A 20,213-nucleotide genomic window follows, 5' to 3' on the forward strand; every position below is an offset into this window, starting at 1 on the left:
ACGAGTATTACTTGCAGGGTGCTTATGGTGCATTAGGATCTGATTTCCTACTAGGTTCCATGTGGGAGCCCGTTCTCAGGTTCCTCGTGGCTTTACCCAGCAGGTCCGCATAGAGGATGATTAGACCACGGGCCTGAGTGCAGGTGTCTGAGATGGTCTGCACTTGGCTGTGCTGGGGGAGGAGGTCTTTTGCTCCACCCCTTGGCGTCTCTATAAAAACCCTGGGGCAGAGACAGTCAGGCCCCGTTGGAATAGGTTCCAGGCCCTCTTGAAGCTATCCTTTATTTTTAGTCCCTATTACTTTGTCTTTAGTCCCCCTATTTTTTCTTTAGTTCCCCCCCTTTTTTTTCTTTAGTCCGTGTTCGGGCGCCATTCTGTGGGGTGTTTACCCACCACCCCCACAGTTCCCCAGAGTTTTCTTGAGTGTGAGCAGCAGGAAATTTTAGATAGAAGGATTTATTGCGGAGAATCTTGCGGAGATAAACAGATAGAAAATAAAGGATAGCCTCAAGAGGGCCTGAAACCTTTTCCAACGGGCCCCGACTGTCTCTGCCCCAGGGTTTTTATAGAGACGCCAAGGGGTGGAGCAAAAGACCTCCTTCCCCCAGCACAGCCAAGTGCAGACCATCTCAGACACCTGCACTCAGGCCCGTGGTCCTGATCATCCTCTATGCGGACCTGTTGGGTAAAGCCACGAGGAACCCGAAAACAGGCTCCCACAGTTCCATAAACATTTGATGTTTCCATAGTTTTCGGTTTTTGTGTTCCCCTTCCCTCAAATGTCCCCAGTTCCACACTTCCCGCCTGTCACATGCAGTGTGTAAGTTCTGTGGCCCCACTGGCAGAGTGTTTCTAAGTCAATCAAACACACCCTGCTTTCCACTCAGTGCCACCAACGCTGGTAGGCTTTGAACTGAAGTAGCCGTTCACTACTTTTGCACACTCTGGAACTGAGGACGGCTTAAGCTCCACCTGAATGTAATGCTTTCCATTTTCTTGTCTTTCTGCCTGCCCCTCTCCCAGAGCTGTGATCTGGAACAGCAGAGCATTGTTCACATCGTGCAGAGACCGTGGAGAAAAAATCATGAAACAAATGCATCTGGAGAAGACAAGCCCCACAACATCTCAGGGGGCTCTGTATGGGAGTCCAGGGGCTTGACAAGGGTGGACCTCAGCAGCCATATCCTGCCAGCGGACTCCGTGGGGCTGGCAGTCATTCTGGATACAGGAAGCAGGAGTGATTCAGAAGCAGCCAGAGGTCCAGGTAACTGCAATGACTCTTCTCATGGCTACCGAACAGTTTTGTTTGTTAGCTGATTCTCCAGAGAGAGTGTCCTCACTTGGTACACACTTGGTTCATGATATGTTTGGGGCTGAAATCTCCAAGTCACCATAGGGGACATCCTGAGAGTCCATAGTTGTGGAAGTGAGGGGAGTATGTGCAATAGTACGTAAGTACAGTAAAATGGAGGCCACAGGAGAGCAGACAGAAGGGATGGACCATGACCAATATGGTCTCTGTTTCTCCTTTGAGGTGTTGGGGTGGTAAAAATGTATCAAGCTCTGTTAGGGTTTAGGTGTACAACTGGGAGCACACACTTTGCTTTTCTCTGATTTTTTTATGTTCTTAAATGTATTTTCCTTGACTATATTTTTAGTCATGCAGAGAAAGTTTAAAAAGGCAAAGGTGTTTTTAAGTACTCTTGCACATTCTCTGGTTCAGGGTCATGATGTCAGTGTAGTCATTTCATGCATTTTCCTTGGTAAATAAATGCATTATCTCAGTGAATTTATGTAGTGGCAAATGTGCTAGACTGATCATGTTTAGTGCATGGGGAAGTGTTTCTCACAGTTCTGGAAGCTGGACCATCTAAGGTGGAGGCAGTGGGAGATTGGGGGTCTAGAAGGGCCTGGCATCTGTTTCTAGAAGGCACCATATTGGTGCCTTTCCCTGAGGAGATGAAGACCATGTCTTCACATTACAGAAGGTATTCTATGCTTAAAAAAGCAAATGAGCCGGGCGGTGGTGGCGCACGCCTTTAATCCCAGCACTCGGGAGGCAGAGCCAGGCGGATCTCTGTGAGTTCGAGGCCAGCCTGGGCTACCAAGTGAGTCCCAGGAAAGGCGCAAAGCTACACAGAGAAACCCTGTCTCGAAAAACCAAAAAAAAAAAAAAAAAAAAAAAGCAAATGATGGTCCTACTGTTTATTCAAACAATGGCTCAAAATAATCCTCATGCCAGAGACGTATTTCGTGGTTCCTATTATCTGGATGCCTATATATCAAGATGAACTATTCTCTTGTTTGATTATAGTGATCAATCATGAATTTATTTTTTATGACATTAATCCCACTCCTGAGGTCCCAATTGTTCCACATCTTAATAACATATTTGTTATTAGGTTTAGAGGAGATACAGATAGCCAAACCCTAGAAGACAATCATCATTTTATTACCTTGATGATATTAATATATTTCCTTAAGCATTTATTGTCTGATACGAATAAGTAATGGCAGAACAATAGTAATTTGGACTGTGCATACAGATAAAAACCAATAACTGACTCTCCAGAGTAGTTTATTTCTTCTCCCACATAGACATAGATAGGCCTGGTTTAGCATGGCTTTCTCAGCACCAGAGATTCTGGGGCCAGAAAGGTTAAAGTTTAAAAATAATAAAAAATGACTCTTGTTAAAATCCCTCAATACTGTTTAATTGATTTTTAAGACCATCAATGATCTTGTAGTAAGAAAAGAAGGAACATGAACAACAAAGAACAACATAGTACAGTAACACAGTTCCCAGCTGTAGTTCTATGGGAGAGTGGATTGCCCCAGAAGTTAGGTGTACTGCTCCTAACCAAGGCAAATAACTGCGAACTCATCTCATAAAGGAAAGTGTACCCAGGACAAAGAGGTCCTAAAATGATAAGGAGCCAAAGTTGGCTAGATGAGAACAACCACCAGGATGGCTCCCAAGAGAAGCAAGAGAATAGAAATTGTGGAGTGGTAGCCAGCTGCCAAGGGAAGTGCCTTGAACTTATAATTCAGCACCCCCCAAAAACTGTTGCTCAAGGACAGGATAGAAACAGTCTCCTAAGCCAGCATGAGCTTGTCTGCCCTCAGGCTGCAAGTCCCGTTGAAGGGTTTACCACAGGAAAGAATGGATATGAGGCCAAAATAAATACGTGAAGGACAACACTCAGAAAACAAGCAGTCAGTATTGCTGTCAAGTATGAAGCTGATCAGTTAGATGGACAAGCAAGCAAGGTGCCACATGAACAGTGGATAAAATGTCACTTAATAGAAAAACTGCATTAAGATAGTAATGCTGTAATTAATACTGTAATAAGCATCCATATTCTGACAAACAATAAAAAAGAGTAAGTTAGAGTCATAACGTTGACCCTGAAATGAACACTCTGACAGATGAAGTGTTGATTAAGATCTGGGTTGTTCCGTGTTTTTATACACAATGCTGAAAATGTCAATCTACTGAAGCCACCATGGAGAGAGCAATTCTGTAGCTTCATGGAAGTACACGAGCTTCAAGATGCAGCTCCATGACACTGTACACAGGATTGTAACAGAACTTTGTAAGGTGATGGAAAATAGAGAAACTAACTGTCGTTAAAGTGTAGTGTTGAACGCCTATGATGATTCCATAGTTAAAACAAATGGTCTGAGTTGCCATATTAACAAATCCACAAATACAGAGTTAGGGCTTTTCTTAAAGGTGTGAATTGCAAATGGATATTCAGTGAAATATGGCTTGTATAAAAATCCAAACATAAAAAACTATACATATTGTTTATCACTAGGATTATCATATATAGTTTTGTGCAAACCAGATATGGTTGAAAATTAAACATAGCCTTAAAATAGTTTATTCTTCATACTTTTAAGATATTTATTGACCAAATCACTTCATTATATTAGTAGAACAGCCAACTAATTCTATAATGTGATATTCTATTTTTCTTTCTAAAAATAAAATATACATTTACATTTTTGAGCAAAACTCAACCTGTCTACTCATTATCTCAACAAGAATAATAGCAGAATACTTCTTTGTGTGCATACTACATACCTTCTTCAGTTTGCTGCTGTTTCTGCATCTGCTCTCTTATCATATAGGTTCAACTCTGGGTTCATCTGAAAACAGAACTCTAAGCAGCTGGGACTTGGGGGTGGGGACTGGCTTCTTAATCCAGAAACCAAACTGAGAAAGTCATGTTGAAAAATCAAGAAAGGGATTTAATCAATGTAGCTATGATCTGGAAACATGGGGAGCAGCATCCTCAGTCCTGACTTCAGGTTTCTGACAGGAGCTTCAAATTTAAAGAGAGGAAGAGTTAGGGCAGAGGTAAGGGTATCTATAATTAAGCAGCCTTGATCACACTGTGGCCTGGCTCTCGGTGCTGGCTCTGGGAGATCCTGGAGAAATCTTATTATTCCTGGGCCAGTTCTCTTTCTGTCCTGAGACGGTAACTCCTGCTTAGTTGGTGGGAGTGGGTAGGGATTCTCATGGGTCCTTCCTGGGGTAACTGTTATCACCTGGCGACCGGTGACACAATGGGCTCACCTGCCTGTAGGGCTGCTGTTTCTAGAACTCAAGGAGAAATGCTCCGTTCTCTCGGTTTGGATTGTGGGACAGTTCAGCAACTGACCACATGTTGGTTGTGTGTTCCTTCACTACTCTTCCTTTGTCTTCAAGCTGGAAGGAGAAGGGCGAGCAGCTTGACATGGCCAATCCTCACGAAAGGATCATGTCTGCATCCAGAGTGTGCAGGGACCTGAGCCACCATTCTGAGATAGTGAAGGCAATGGATTTGGATGCAGAATGAGGGCAGAGACACAAATTCCTGTTCTGCTTTTACAGATGCGCTGTGCGTGTTTGAACCAGAGTGAAGAGTCAATTTGGCTTTTCCTTTTCAGAAAAAGCAACCTAACTCTTTAGAACAGAAATGTCTGCAATCTGAGAATTTGCTTTGGAGGTATCTGCAGGTAGGAGAAGGTACCTAATCAATAAGAAAGGTGATACATGGTTTACATAAAAGCCCCTTATACTGTCTGTACTGTGGAACTTGTCAGTGTCACAGCAAAGTTACATCAGACCAAAATGACAGTGGAGACAAGTCTTGACTGAGGAGACCCTGTGTGCACAGCTCTAAATAAACACTTTTAAACAGCCCATGAGACATTCTTCAATGGCCTCCAGCATATGCCCCTGTAAGAGGGTTATACCAGGAACTCTGTCAAGCCTGACATGACTCAAAACTGGCACCTTCCCAAGAACACCGGCCTAGCTCTGGCTGTCTCCTCCAGTGGTGTAACACTGGACCCTCCTCAGGACACCCTGACTAATGGTACTTGTTCGGAAACAGCTGAGAGATTCATTTTGCCTTTAAAACTCTCTCATCATCGGTGTCATGGGATGCTTCTACGATCCTTCAGAGCCTGCAGATCCCACAGTATATTTCTCTGTCACTTCACATAAACCTGTTTTTTGGGGGGACACCCTGTTCTTATTTTACATTTACAGTACTTAATGGTCTAGGACATAAAGGCTGATAAGAAGTCGGAGAGCTAGAGTGAGGTGTGGGATTGGGATGCCCCAGGGTCACCTGCAGGCTTACAAAAGCACAGGATGCTGAGCTCCCCACTGGGCAGAGACTAAGAAAGTGTACTTCTGACAGGTCCCTAGGTAATGCTAATATGCAGTCTGGGAGCTAAATTGAGTATCACTGCCTTAGACAGTAAAAAATAGTATAGGTCAAAATATGCTTAGTGAATACAATATATAATTTTACAGACTTTGAATGTGAACATAGAATGAGTTATATTTGGTCTTGGAGTTCTCATTTATGAATTCAGTTTATATGTTATTTGTATTTCCTGAATGAGGGACCATTCATTACCTCTGGACAGGTAAAATAAAGCTACAATACCTAGAAAAGGAGGGATATCCTCTAACATTACTGCACAGCTAAGCACATAAACACACAGACACTAGATCCCTACCCTGTGCCAGGCACAGGTCTGGGCACTGGGATAGAGCAGGAAAATAAACAGAAGAAAGCGTCCCCACACGGAGTTCATTCTAGCTGTAAGAGGATAATAAACAAGGATGTGTCACTAGCAAGACTGTATCCTGTTGATTATCTAGCAGAAAAAAAGGAGTGCTTGGATTCCTCTGAGATACGCTCACATTTGGGGTGGACATGAAGAAGGAGCATCCTTCCTGACAGCTCAGGCAGAGGCAGCAGACAGGTCCATGAACTTGAGGCAGGGCAGTGCTGAGAAAGCAAGCAGGACAATCAGAGATAAGGGCAGAAAGTGTGACTTCGTGGGCCAAGGTCTTGCAAAGCATAATCTTATCTTAGGGCCTTGTAAAAGCCATTCTATTAATTTCAGTCAAATAGTTAAATTTGAAAGATCAACTTTATATCATATGGTTTTCTATCTTCTCATTAACTTTTTATTTTAAATATTAAATCCTTGACTGGTGGACGCTCACTGGGTAAAGGTGCTTGGCCAAGCCTGATGACCTGAGTTGTGGTTGTGTTCCTACAATCCACCTAGTAGAAGGAGAGAAGAGATTCCTGCAAGTTGTCCTTTCACCTACACACACACACACACACACACACACACACAAGAAGGGGGGAGAGGGAAGGAGGGAAGAATAGAAATATAAACAAACATTAAATATTAAAAAATTAAAATCTTTGTTAATTTTGTTCAGTATTTTCAAATCTTACTGCCACAACATACTTAAAAAGTATTGAATTTATATGAAAAGCTATTCTATTATGTAACCTTGTCTCTCGAGATTGGGTAGAGAGTTTTCTTCATAAGTTCATTTTGTGAGAGAGAATTTCATACACAAATTTGTAGTTTAATCAACTCCACTTCCCCATTTCCTGCCCTACATCTTCTTCTCTATCTCCCCAACTGCTTTTTCTTTCCAACTTCATGTGCTCCATTTTAATTAAAATATAAACAAAAATCCACCGAGTCCATGGAGCCCTGCCTGTGTGTGTGGGGGTTCAGGGCCATCTCTTAGAGCGTGGGCAACCCCTCAGGGTTTCTGTCTCTGAAGAGAACCAAGGCTTCCTGCCCACAGCAGTCAAGGGTTGCCAATAGCTCCTTGGCTAGGGATGGGACTTGATGAGCCCCTCCCTGATGCAGGCTGGGCTTTGGGTTGGCTTGATCTTGCACAAGTCTTGTGCGTGCAGTCCCAGCAGCTCTGAGCTCATCTGTGCAATAATACACATGACATCTGTTCACTACAGCTGTTTACTCCTTCTGGCTTTTAAAATTTTGTTGCCTACTTTATATAATGGCCCTTAAAGTCTCAGTAGGAAGAAATATGATATGCATGTCCCATTTAAAGCTAAGCACCCTGCAAAAGAGGCTAGTTTCCATGAAACACTCCAGGCTAGGATTGAACTTCAACTTATAAGCATAAAAATAGAAGATACTTATACATAGACAAATGCAAAAGAAATTGAAATCAATGGTACTTAAGACCTTGCACTCTGGACCCACACCACAGATTCACCACAATTATTAGGGAACCCTTCTTATCAACAATCCTCTGCCAGTCCTGAGATGTAGTACAAGATGAAAGTGATTTGGGGATTGAAGATTAGCTCATACCTGCCAAATACAAACCAGTCATGGAGGCCTGCTAATGAAATAAAGTGATAGGCTTCAGACGTAATTTTCATTTTATCCCAAATCAAATCTCAAGTACTTAGAAAAGTGTGCTTTGCATGCTAATGATTTTCAGCCAGAGGGTGTGGATTTCTTGGTGTTTTTGGACAGCTTTTAAGGAGAGCCTGTTTGTATGAACCTTCTATGAAATGAAAAACTTGGGCAGTCATGCTAGAGCAAGTTAGAGTGTATATCACACCATATTATTGAGAACACGTAAAGATTCAGCCAGGGATTTAGTTTTTCTTTGGTCACAGAAATTCCTACTAGAGTATCATTTTTCAGAATAGAAGTAAAAATGTTAAATGTTTATGGGGATTGTTGAGGATACTCCTTGACTGACACTGGGGGACCAGAGTAGACAGCAAAGAAAACAGTCCTGTGTTTGTTCCCAAGCAGCCTGCACAGGATTCTAAAAGCAGAACTATCCATCCCCTGCTCTTTCTAGTACCCTTTGTGCACTGTCATGTAATTACCTGTAACATTTCTGTTTACCCTTCTGACGGTTCACTCATCAAATGCAAGTAGGTCAAGCATGTTTTGCACCTCTACTTCCTGGTACATGGATGGTAATGGCTATTTGTCAAGCTGTCAAGCATGTCTTGTTTTCACATGTAAAATGTGACCCTTGCAACTCCTCAACTCTTATTTTTCATATTTGTCAGGAAATAGTTGGTGAATAGTTCCTTGGGCTATGGAAACTATATATGATGGTCCTCACCCCAAGGAACTGGAATATCATATAGTTAGAGAAGACCAGACCACCAGGCAGTTGGTCAAAGAAACAAAAGAAATGGTGTATCTGCCTTTTTTTCCTCTTTTAGTTTTTATTGATTCTCCTTCCTCTCTCCCTCCCTCTCTCCCTCCCTCTCTCCCTCCCTCTCTCCCTTCCTCTCTCCCTCCCTCTCTCACTCCCTCCTTACTATTGTTTTGAGATAGGTTATCAGTGTATAAGCCAGACTGACATCAATTGTGTGGTCCTCCTGCTTGGTCTCCCGAGTCCTGGGATTACAGGCTTGTATCATCACACCAGCTCTCTCCTTTTTTTAAAATTAGCATCTAATATATAATAAACCCATTGACAGGAACAGGGGATAATAAGAGGAACCAGGTTCTCAGAGAGATTATAATTTATTATAAAAATACTTTATGGTTTGCAATATAGTTTGCATATTGAATTACATGATAATAGATTGATTTAATATAGCTTTAAACAGAAGATAAAAGGGGAATTTTTTTAAGTTACAAAACCCCTTTCCTAAAAATGAAATTTTTTAAGTAATTTTTTCTAAGTGGGTAAGTGGGTCAGTGCGACAAATGTCTTCAATGACTAGTTGTGTCTGATTCCTGTTGCACGAATGGTCAGTAAAATTTAAAAAAAAAGTCCAACTTCACAGTCACCATCTCAAAAGATTAAAACATGTTGGATTCTTTTGTAATGCAAAATGGTTCTTGCTTCTTCAATGCCCAGACAGTCTAATTCACATGTCCACCATGAAAGAAAAAAAAAAAAAAAAAAAAAAAAAAAGACACTGGATAGTGGAAAGACCTTGAACGAACCTGTGTTATCAGAATTAATATCAAGAAAATGGCCGTTCCACCAAACTGAATCTACAGATTCAGCAGCCATCAGAACACTGATGTGCTCCCCAGATCTAGAAAGAAGCAATTCAAGAATCCCAGTGGAACCACAGGAAATATGGAAAATCAAAGCAATTCTAAGGAGTAAGAACACAACTGGGGGTGCCCTAATACCTGACCTCAGATTATACTACAGAACCTTAGAGACAAAGCCTGGTATTAGCATGAAACCAGTTAGACCAATGGAAGAGAAGAGATGACCTGGAAGTAAACAGACAAAGCTATGGACACCTAGTTAGTGGGGAGGAAGGCAAAGACCACCTGTGTGACGGATGGCTCTGGGAAAACACTGGATCTCCACCTGCATGAAAAGAAAATTTGGTCTATATATTTGTACAGAAAACCAACTTCAAGTGAATCAAAGCCCTTTATTTAAAGCTTGAAATGCTAAACCTGCTAGAGGAAAACAAGGGACTAATCTTTAAGACTTTGGGATAGGCAAGAGTTTAGGAACCGCCCCAGTTATCAACAGATGGTACAACATGAAACTGAGAATTTTCCTGCAAAGAAAAGGAAACTAACAGAGGAGCAGACAGCCTGCAGGATGGAGGGCATCTCCACCAGCTGTGTGTCAGACAAGGGGCAGGTGTCCTGAGTGTACAAAGAACTGCAAAAGCGGCACATTAAGGAAATACAATTGCCAATCAATGAATGAGCTAACAACGTTGATATTCTTCAAAAGAAGAAACACAAATGACCAATAACTATATTTTAAAATACTCAACATTCCTAGTGATCAAGAAATGCAGATTAAAATCATGCCAGCCAGAATGGCTATCATCAAGAAATCTGGCAATAGATGTTGGAGCGGACGTGGGGAATGAGAGCCCTCACTTGCTGCTGCTGGGAGAACAAATTAATACAGCCAGTTTAGAGTTTCCTCAGAAATTAAAAACAGCACTACACCACGACCCAGACGTACCGTTCTGGGCACATACCCCAAGAACCTCATATCTTACCAAATAGATAGATGTACATCCATATTTATTGCTGATCTATTTATTATAGCAAGGAATGAAGCAGCCTGAAAGTCCATCAGCAGATGAATAGATAATGAAAATATGGCATAAATACAAAATGGAATGCTACTCGGCTGTAAAAAAAATTGAAATCGGAAAAGTCAGGGAAAGTGTAATATTAATCGAGGTGATCCAAATTCAGCAAAAACCAAACAAAACAAAACAACTTCTCATTCTTCCTCAGGTGGATACTAGCCTATAATGAATGTATGCACATATCTAAATAAATCTCAATGTTTGTACAATGTAAAATTTAGAAAGGAGACCAAGAGAGTGTAAATATTAGCTGATGAGGAACGATAGGATATGGAAGAAGGGACATGGGCGTCATGAAGGGATATAAAGCTATTTTCTTTTCTCGTTTCAATTCTATCATAGATTTTTTTTTTCTTGTAAGCTTCCAATTTAAAAGATGCACATCTACACGTGAAAACTAAGGAAATGGGTTGTTCTCATATCAGTTGAAGCAGAGTAGTAAACAGACAAAGGAGAGTCGAAGGGGAGGGGCATGGCTAGTGGGTGCCATGCTGTAGTTTGAAAGGAGAATAAGCTCCTTGTTTATGTGACAAAGCATTTAATAATGCAGTACAGGTCTCAGAACAGAGGGGGAAATTTTGATTGCTTTGATCACAAAGAAATGGTTGAACTGTAATGTAGTAGATATAATGATTGCCCCAGGCTGATCACTTCTCAATATATACACGAGTCAAAACATCACATCATAGCTTATAAATATGTATATGTGTTCAGTATCAGTCAGAATAAGATGGGACCCAGCTAAAGTAGTAAGCGGACTTACAGGAAGAAGAGGTTGAGCTGGACACCCAAGGCTGACTTTGTCTCTCTGTTTTGGGTGCAATAAAATGAACACATGCCCTTGCCATTGAAAGCACAAGCTTTGATACACAGCACCTGATCGGAAAAGTCAGGGAAAGTGTAATATTAATCGAGGTGATCCAAATTCAGCAATGATGTAGGGAAGAATTGGGTCTCACCCTGAGCAGTGACTGAACTCTCTGGCTACATTCTTGGTCCAAGAGATGGGTGATGTTGTCTTCCTTCAAGTGTGGACCAGCTCTAAGTGGCACACTCATAGTGACCAATGCTGACTGCTGTAACTTTCAGTCCGTCTATCCCCCTCCCCTTCTGGCATTTATGTAGGTGTTCCTGCACACTCCAAGTTTTCTTTCTTAAACACTTGCAAAAGGAGAGATGGGGTATGGAGAGGAATGGTGTGTGTAGCTAGCCATAGCTTGATTTCTAGAGGGTGAGTGGTTCCACTCCTGGCTGGGGTGAGCTTCCTGTCAAAGCCAGGACAGATAAATTGAGGTGGTCCAACAAGCTCCCATGCTGTGCTTTCCTGTGGGTGCCACTCGGCGTTCTGTGGTTGGTTGTAGAACAGAGCAGTGGAAATTGCAATGCAGGGGAAGGTAGGTAGCAATCAATACTGGCCTGTGGAGTGGACAGTGGTGCTTGCTGGGAGCCTGGACATGCTTTGATTCTTCTGAAGCCGCCATAGAGAAGTCCTATTGTAATTAAAAGGAAAAAGAAAACGTTGCCCTCTGGACTCACTGAGCCCTAGTTTGACTGTGTGCTCTGTTAATGAGAAGCCTTCGCAAAGATGGCAGGGATGTTGGGCTCCTGCAGGCCTTAATGACCAGGGAAGTGAGTCATTTGCATTTTCACTTGGTGAACCCTGAAGTCTTTCAGAGGACAGTATACATGTGCCAAGATGTTACGATTTGCATTTGACAAGAATGGGAGCCCAGGAGGAATATTTACAGCTGGCGAATTCATCTTGGGAGTCTGCTGAGCATCCTAATTAATGCCAAGTGTGCCAAAAACACAGGCAGGCTGCTAGATTCTATTTTCTTGATATGGTTAGAAGGAAGAGAAAGAAAAAAATAAAAGTGAAGAAGCAGAGATTAATCGCCAATAATAAATTATTTCAAAGTTTCCAAATTCATCCTGAATGAACACTTGACACTGATTTTAAAAAACTTTTTCTAGAAATATTCTTTAATGTAATCTGTAGGTTCCACAATTTTCTCAGCTAATTCAGGAATTTGTGTCCTACTTATGTAATAAAATGATAGATTAGTGTAATGTCCATTTTATAAAAGAAAATTAAATTGTTCCCTGAAACTTCTTGGGCGTGTTTGTCCTTCTCTTCAGAAGAAAGTATTTCTTATGGTATTCTGTATAGAGCTAGCTTATTAGTTATAAATTTCTTTAATTTTTTTTTATTTATCCTTCAACTTCAATGGATGTTTTTGCTGGGTGTAGCAGTCTGGGTTGGCGTTTGTGGGTCCTTCAGTACCTGGAATATATATTGGTTTTTATATGTCTTTTATTTCTGTGTTGAGATTTGCATGTCAATTGTTTTGGTTGAATGTTTCTTCTTTTTTGTTCAATTCACTTTTTTTTTCTTTCAACAGAGGTATTAGCAATGATCAGGAGGGGGCTAATTCATTGCACAGTTGGGATGTCATCTTTCTTTGTTTGGTGCTCTGGACTACAGCCTCTGCCCCAGATCTTCTGCTTGTCAGCTAGTCTTGGTACTTTCAGTAGCATGGTCACAGAGCTTGGAATAAGTTTCCCTTGAATATGTGGACTGGTCCTTGTTTCAGGGCCAGACAGGCAGATGTAGGAAACTGGCAGGGCCCTAGGTTTCTGGACTACCTGTGGTTTCTGGGGTAAGGAATGGGCTAGAATCTGGTGAGTTTCCAATGGAGGTGAAGACATTTGGGCTGGGATGGAGGTCCCTGGAAGTCAGCTATAAGGCTTAGGATACCTAACTGGTGGGGAACCTGGAAGGGTAGCAAAAATAGATAACCTGGGTCTCTGCACAATTGGCCAAGATGCATAGTCCTTGGTGGGGATCAGGCTGGTATCATTGTAGTCCAAAAGAGAGGAGGAGGGAGTGGAGGAGATGACAGTCTCTGGCAACAGTTATAGGACTTGAGTGATTCATCTAGTGCTTATGGTACATGTCTCCATATAGAATAATTTCAAAGCTCCATGTAATAACTTGGGAATGACTCTAACATTAGAATAGTCAGGTGCTCAGTTGTAACATGTCCTGGGAAGAGTTATACGTAGACGAACACAATGATGAAAGTGGTTAGGCAGATATACACTGAAGGAGACCAGGCCAATGTCATGTGAGGGCTGATGAGCCCAGACAGCGTTGCTGAATGTCGTTGATGGTTACTCACGGTACTATTTTCTACACTGTTTACAAATTTCAAAGGTTGAACTACAATTCTCTGAGAGAGATAGACAGAGACAGGGGAGAGAGAGACAGGGGAGAGAGAGGAGAGAGAGAGAGAGAGAGAGAGAGAGAGAGAGAGAGAGAGAGAGAGAGAGAGAGACATACACACAGAGAGAAAAAGAGACAGAGAGAAACTAGGATTAATCAAGATTGCTGGATGAGGGTGATGAACTCCTCATTGGGATTATATATGTCTACACCAAACAACATCTGCAAGGTGTATCTAAGACACTAAACTCACAGGAGCAAGGAAACGTGTTAAATAGTATCCTGAAAGAACATCTGCAATGTATCCTTCCAGGCTACTCCTTTGTGACTCTAAAGAGTCATCTGAAAGGCATTTTGTTTTGTTCATTTTTAAATCACAAAAAGGCTGTTTCATTATGTCTAGCTACTTAATTACAGAGATACAGCAAGACTAATCTGGCCAGCTCAGCCTGCTGGAGCTTGCTTTGCAAATCTAGAGCCATGGATTTAGCTGGATACTTTGTTCCTGCCAAAATTTTATTAAAGAATCTGAGAGCTGACTTTTAAAAGACTTCACATAGGAGTCTGCGGCAGGAGGCCACAAACTCAAGACCTGGATAGGCTATGTAAGTTACATAAGTTCCAGGCCACCTTGAGCTATAGGGTGATACCTTTGGAAAAAGAGAAAGAAATAAATAAGTTCCTTTACTTGCTCTTCTTTATCAGAGCTGGAAAACAATCCTCAAACACCCTCCCCTTCATACTTCACAGGCAGTATTTATAATAAGGTAAATTCCCTTAAGATCTTGACTGGGAAATATTACCATTTTTATTATAATGAGTGTGTTGGTAGACATTGGTATTGATGAGTGGTATAAAGCCAGTTGTCATCCCATACGAGGAAGCCTTTATATGTACTGAAATGAGATTATTGTATATATGTGCTTCCTTACAAGATCACATTGTTCCGTCATATTCTGCTACAATGATACCACAGCTCATCTAACCTCTGCATGTGACCATGTTGTCATGGAAAGGAAAGAGGTTAAAGTGTTTATTTCTGAATTCTGAAGGTCAAGAAAGATCAGATATGATTCTGTTCCTGTTTTATTACTGTTTCTATTCCGTTTTCCGGAGTTTTTGTCTGTTTGTTTAATGAAAGTGATTACAAGTGACCAAGAGAGAGAAAACTCTTCCTTTGCCCAAAGAAACTGGACACTAGCTATCCCCCCAGTAATATTCAGTGCCAATGGCTCCACCTAAGTCCCCCATTGGCTCATTACTGACTTGTTGAATCTGGGAACAGTACCGCCTCCTTCATGGAGGAATTTATTTCCTAGCTCTATTGGATCATGGGAATCCTGATCCACTGCACTGGCACAGTTTGGAAAATGCTAGCCAATGTCAGCCCCAAGGCCTGTGACCAAAGATATATTAGCACTTCCCTTAGTATCCTTGTTCTTCAGGAGGCGCAGGCATGGCCCTTCTGTGAGGGAGACACACATCCAAGCCCAGCATTTAGAAGAAGGGAACAACGGAAGCTGTAAAGTATATAAATAAGTAGACAAATAGATGCGGGATTAATTATTCTGACGACTAAACATCAGAATGAGTGTCTTGAGCTCTCTCTCCATGATCCAGCACTTCGCTGTTTGGCTAAAGGTTCACCAGCATTTTCCTGGAAAGTGGAAAGGCAGCAAGGACTCCAGTGTGTTTCTGTGGCTTCCCACAAAGCCTCTAATTAGTAGAAGACTCAGGAGAATAACACTTCTTGTGTACAAAGTGGACGGAAGGCAGGCTGAGTGACTCTGCCCCCACAGTTGGTTGTGCAGGTCTTCTGACAGTGATGAGGTAATGAAAAGACAGAAGCCCACCGACAGGCCTGGCTCTTTGGAGCGCCCCCTCCAGCGGCCATGTAGGAAACTTTAGCACTGTTTTAACTGTGAAGTGTGCTTGAAATTTTTATTTTGGTTTTTCCTCTATTTTAGATATAATTTTTGCAAAGGCAATAATCTCAGTGGTTGGCAGAATAAACTTGGTTATTTAATTGTAATGAAATCACCAATGATGGTTGATAACATTTGGTTAGCAGTATCATCAGAGTGGCCATAAACACAAAACTAGGAATGTTGACTGACATAATACTGTGGTCACAGGGAGTTCAGTTCACTTATAAGTAAGAAAGACTTATCTTATTAAATTGTGCAATTTTATTTATCAAAGAATGTGATCCAGTCTACATAAAAAAACAGAGTGGATCCTGGTGGGATGATAAATCTAACCTCTGAGAGGATTGTGCAGGCTGGAAAGTTGTTCTTTTGACTGTGTCTCACGAAGAATTTTGTCACCGCAGCAGATGAAAGCCTAATTCTCCTTTTAAGCTAGCGTGCTTGATGATACAGATTCCTGGCATCCTTTATTCTTCACCTAAATTGTTTTACACCTGGGAACCGTCGCCATACTTTTAACACGGTTTGCAGCGTCACCAACAAGGAGGGCCACTCTCTACTTGCCAGCCTCTCTGTAGCTCACTGCATTCTCTCAGTTCCATCCATGGTGTTCTCCCATGCTCTAGAGCAAACGGAGTGTTTGAGGGGGAAGATGTGGTTCTTTCCTGAAAAAGAAAAGAGAGGCATGCTTCTGTAGTTCTAGATAGAAAGTCTATTTTTCAGTTGTAGCTTCTAGCACAGCCTTTTATTTTGCAGAGAAACAGAGTACCTACTGCAGAATTGTCTGTCACACACAAGCATTTTAGCAGATGAGTCAAGTTTATGAATATACATAACACTGTCTTCTTTAGCCACAATTTCTTTTTTATTAAGAAAATGTTTTCATTCATTTTGTACACCAATCAAAGATCCCCCTCTTCCCTCCTCCTGCCCCCCCAGATCTCTCCCTCCCAACACACCCCCCCACTTGCCCCACAAGAAGACAAGGCCTCCCATGGTGAGGCACATCCAGTAGAGGCAAGTCCAAGCCCTTCCCCCTGGCTCAAGGCTGTACAAGGTGTCCCCTCATAGGTAGTGGGTTCCACAAAGCCTGCTCATGCACCAGATGGATTCTGATCCTACCGCCAGGGGGCACCCCAAGCCGATCAAGCTACACAACTGTCTCAATGCAGAGGCCCTAGTGCAGTCCCATACAGGCTCTACAGCCATTGATCCAACTTTCACGAGTTCCCACTAATTTAGTTTGGTCATGTCTGCAGATTTCCCCATCATGATCCTTAAGAAAATGTAGAACATATACACAATTTCTTTAAGAAGCAAAAAATAAAACATTTCATTAACATGACCCAAAAGTATATATATTCTGCAATAAATGGAACTAAAGAACCCAAAAATATGCGAACCTAAAATTAGGTCTATCACTGATTTTGTATTCAACTCCAATAAAAAACATTTGGCTATCTGGGGTTAGTTATTAAATAGAATAATTTAATGTTAATTTATGTTTTAAAGTATAAAACCAAGGAAATTATATGGAGTCTAACATCTACAAAACACAGTTACTAAAAAAAACTGCCATAATTATAATTCTAGTTAATTAAAAAAAGACCTGTTATAATATTTAATATAAATATATTTTTATTTTATGTATATGTGTATATATATATGTTTTTGTGCATGTTCACACAAGTGTCTGTATGAGTATATGCATGTGTGTGTGCTGGGGAATGAAGCATGTCACATACAAGAGACAGAGCTGTTTATTATGATTGCAACTCAAAGGTCACATGACCATGAAGGAAGCTCATAGCTGTAGTCACAGATCCAAAGTCAGTGCAGATTGAAACAATTATTGTTTCAAATGCAAGAGAGCTGTTTTCTTTCCTAGTAAATGTTATCTCTTTAATTGATCCAATATCATACAGACACAAAGAATAATTTCAATATGTATTCTGTTATCTTTTATGCACAAAGGATAGTGCTGTGCCATCTGTCTTCAGATATCTTAAGCAATTAAATCATGAGGACCATCTTTCCCCGACCCCAGGATCAGCAAAGGGGAAAAAATGATTACGAATGGATGCTAGGTGCTACCTACAAAGAAAAGGACATGCTCTTTGTGCGTGGAGGACCACCATGGCAGAGCTAACATTCTGTTTGACCACAGCTACTTTAGAAACAGAGCAAAGGAAAGCCTTGGCCTTACCACCTGTTGGCTGATTTATCTTGTAGTGGATTTTCTTGGCTCTTCCCAGGCATGTCCACTTGTTCAAGACCCTGGCACTGTTATACTATGGTCCCCTAACAAGGTTAAGCCATGATTGCCATGCAAACAGGAATAAACTAGTGGCTACATTTTTATTCAAATCATTACTTCATGTGGGAAAAGGGGAGTTAATGGAAGGTGTTTGAAGACCATTAGGAGGTTAGTTGATAGATTGGTGGCTGAAGTTTAATAAGAAGATGTTTAGATGCAATTGCTAGGCTAGATGCGTATTTTGTTCTTACAGGGCAATAAACCATGACATTTAGGGTTGTCTGTTCTACTGAAGAGAAATATGTGGTTTTCCTACTGGAAAGACTCTAAGCCCTTCCCTACAGAGTTGTAAAATGTCTCAGGCAGTGGATCTGCTTCGGAGGGAAGGAACACCAGTGAGCTCTTTGCCCTGATTTCCGAATGGCACAGATTCTCCTGATACTTGAAAGTGGCCCTGTGCTCTGTGTATGTTGTTGACAGATGTGTTCTTCCCACTAACCACCACCCCAAACTCACTTCACAGGCAGGGTTTTTCCACAGTGGAATGACATTAGCCTCATTCCTAACAGCTTATGAAACATTTATACTAGTATATGTATCTTTTACTCCTTTTCATTAAAGCTTAATTATCAATTCACCCCAAACTGAGAGTAGTGACTGTCATTTTCAAGGTACCATGGCTAAACAGTGTGGCGGTTAAATATGCCATGTGTTTTGCCCATTTTTTAAACTGGCTCCATGTATTCATGGGTGCTTGTTTAGATTTCACACAGCCTGCAAAATCAGTGCCTGCCCTATACCCCTGGTGCAAAGATGCCTCTCTAGCTGAACCCTTCAACAGACCTTTGACCTTTTTATAAAATATTTGTGTCACGTCCCAAGTAAAGGCTGTCTGACTGTCACTGTTGTGTGAGGGCACGTGATGAGAGTGGATATAGAGTCTGACAGAAAGTGCCCAGCAGTGGGAAGAGACCTGCTGTTTGAAGAAGTCAGATAAGGAGCCTTCTGGCTTGAATTTCTTAAGGACAGAGACTGTCTTCATCCTCCTTTTTTTTTCAACAGTTGTGTGAACTGGGATTCCAAACGATTTTAGACCTATCTCTAAAACTGTTTCTCTGACACGTTAGTTCCAGTTCAGGATTAAGAGCAGGTTGTGTAACTCCATCGAGGTACTTTTATACAGTGTAATGAATATGTCTACCCCTGGATTCCAATCTAGCCTCTTCCTCATAGCCTGCTTGGAGTGCTGACAAAATGCACTCAGCAACCAATTCCAAACTCCTGGATTGAAAGAACACTTGCACTGGAAAACAGGAGCCCCGCAGCCACTGAGCCATGGACGCTTGCTCAGCAGAAGGCCAGAGCAGCCAGGAATGCCCACACTATGCCTTCCTGCTGCCGCAGAATATTGGATGCCAAATATATACCAGGCAAGCGTTTCTAAAGAACAGCCGCTTCCCCTTCGTGTTGCTTTGATTTACAGTAATTGGTCCAATGGGAGCTCTTTGGGTATAATGTGTTTTAACTCAGCTGTTTGGCAGTTGTTGCCCATAACTACAAATTATTGATAGATTGATGATACCTTATATTCATGGATTATGTTCATAGCCCTCGGTGATTGGGGGAAATCAATAATTCCTGGAACGATAGAAAGAAAACACTTGTCTAGGGAATAATATCAAATTTGCATTGAGTAATTATCTCATCATCTCCTTTTTCCCTGAGAATTCACTGAAGTGTGGGATTTGAGACTAGTCAAAACCCAAGTGCTCATCTTAGAGACACAATGAGGTTACACAAAAAATAGATGCATGAGAGTTGTATACTTAAATCTTTAGAAAACTTATTTTTGAAAATGTTTGAAGACAGTACATAATTCGCACAGCCCACACACTACAGCGATAGTCCTCTTAAATATGTACCTGCTATACCTTCACTTTTAATTGATGGTAAATTAAAATTTGAATGAAGATAGTTCTTTTTCAGACGATGACTCCTGTACCGAAAGCCAGGGTTCAGGCCCCTGTACTTGAAGCATTACTTTTGAAAGTATTAAACTCAGAACCGTGTTCTCCTTTTCTCCTCTGGTTAGCGAGGTGAACATGCAAACGTCGTCATTGGAAAGTCCTTGGCTCTACTTTGATGGCTTCTTATTAACCCTTGGAATCTGTGACTGAAGTAAAACTTCTTGCTTCTGAATATAAAAATTTATGTCCCCTTATGACCTTCCAGCAACAGTAGAATGTGATTTTGAAAGACATTAGCATAATGGAACCTTTTCAATAACATGATGAATTGAGCCCATCTCAGAAAACAGAGCCCACACTGGTAATTTATGGCAGTCATTGCCATGCTGAGGACCCCATTGGTATCATAGGCTTTTAACT

The 20,213-nt window shown here is 41.4% G+C and overlaps 1 protein-coding gene across 5 annotated transcripts in view; it reads left to right on the top strand.

The window, feature by feature from the left end:
- Positions 1 to 20,213, top strand: part of Prkn (parkin RBR E3 ubiquitin protein ligase) — a 1,215,691-nt gene that overhangs the window by 383,259 nt on the left and 812,219 nt on the right. For all 5 annotated transcript variants that reach the window (XR_008221125.1, XM_052750832.1, XM_052750833.1 and 2 more), the window contains exon 3: positions 1,024 to 1,264. Coding sequence is in view for 4 of the 5 variants with exons in the window: in XM_052750832.1 (XP_052606792.1) it covers positions 1,024 to 1,264 (241 nt within the window). In the remaining variant the exon portion in view is untranslated. The remainder of the gene's footprint in view (positions 1 to 1,023; positions 1,265 to 20,213) is intronic.

This window comes from Peromyscus californicus, unplaced genomic scaffold (genome assembly GCF_007827085.1).
Source record: "Peromyscus californicus insignis strain IS unplaced genomic scaffold, ASM782708v3 Scaffold_22__1_contigs__length_63687245, whole genome shotgun sequence".
Lineage (NCBI taxonomy): Eukaryota > Metazoa > Chordata > Mammalia > Rodentia > Cricetidae > Peromyscus > Peromyscus californicus.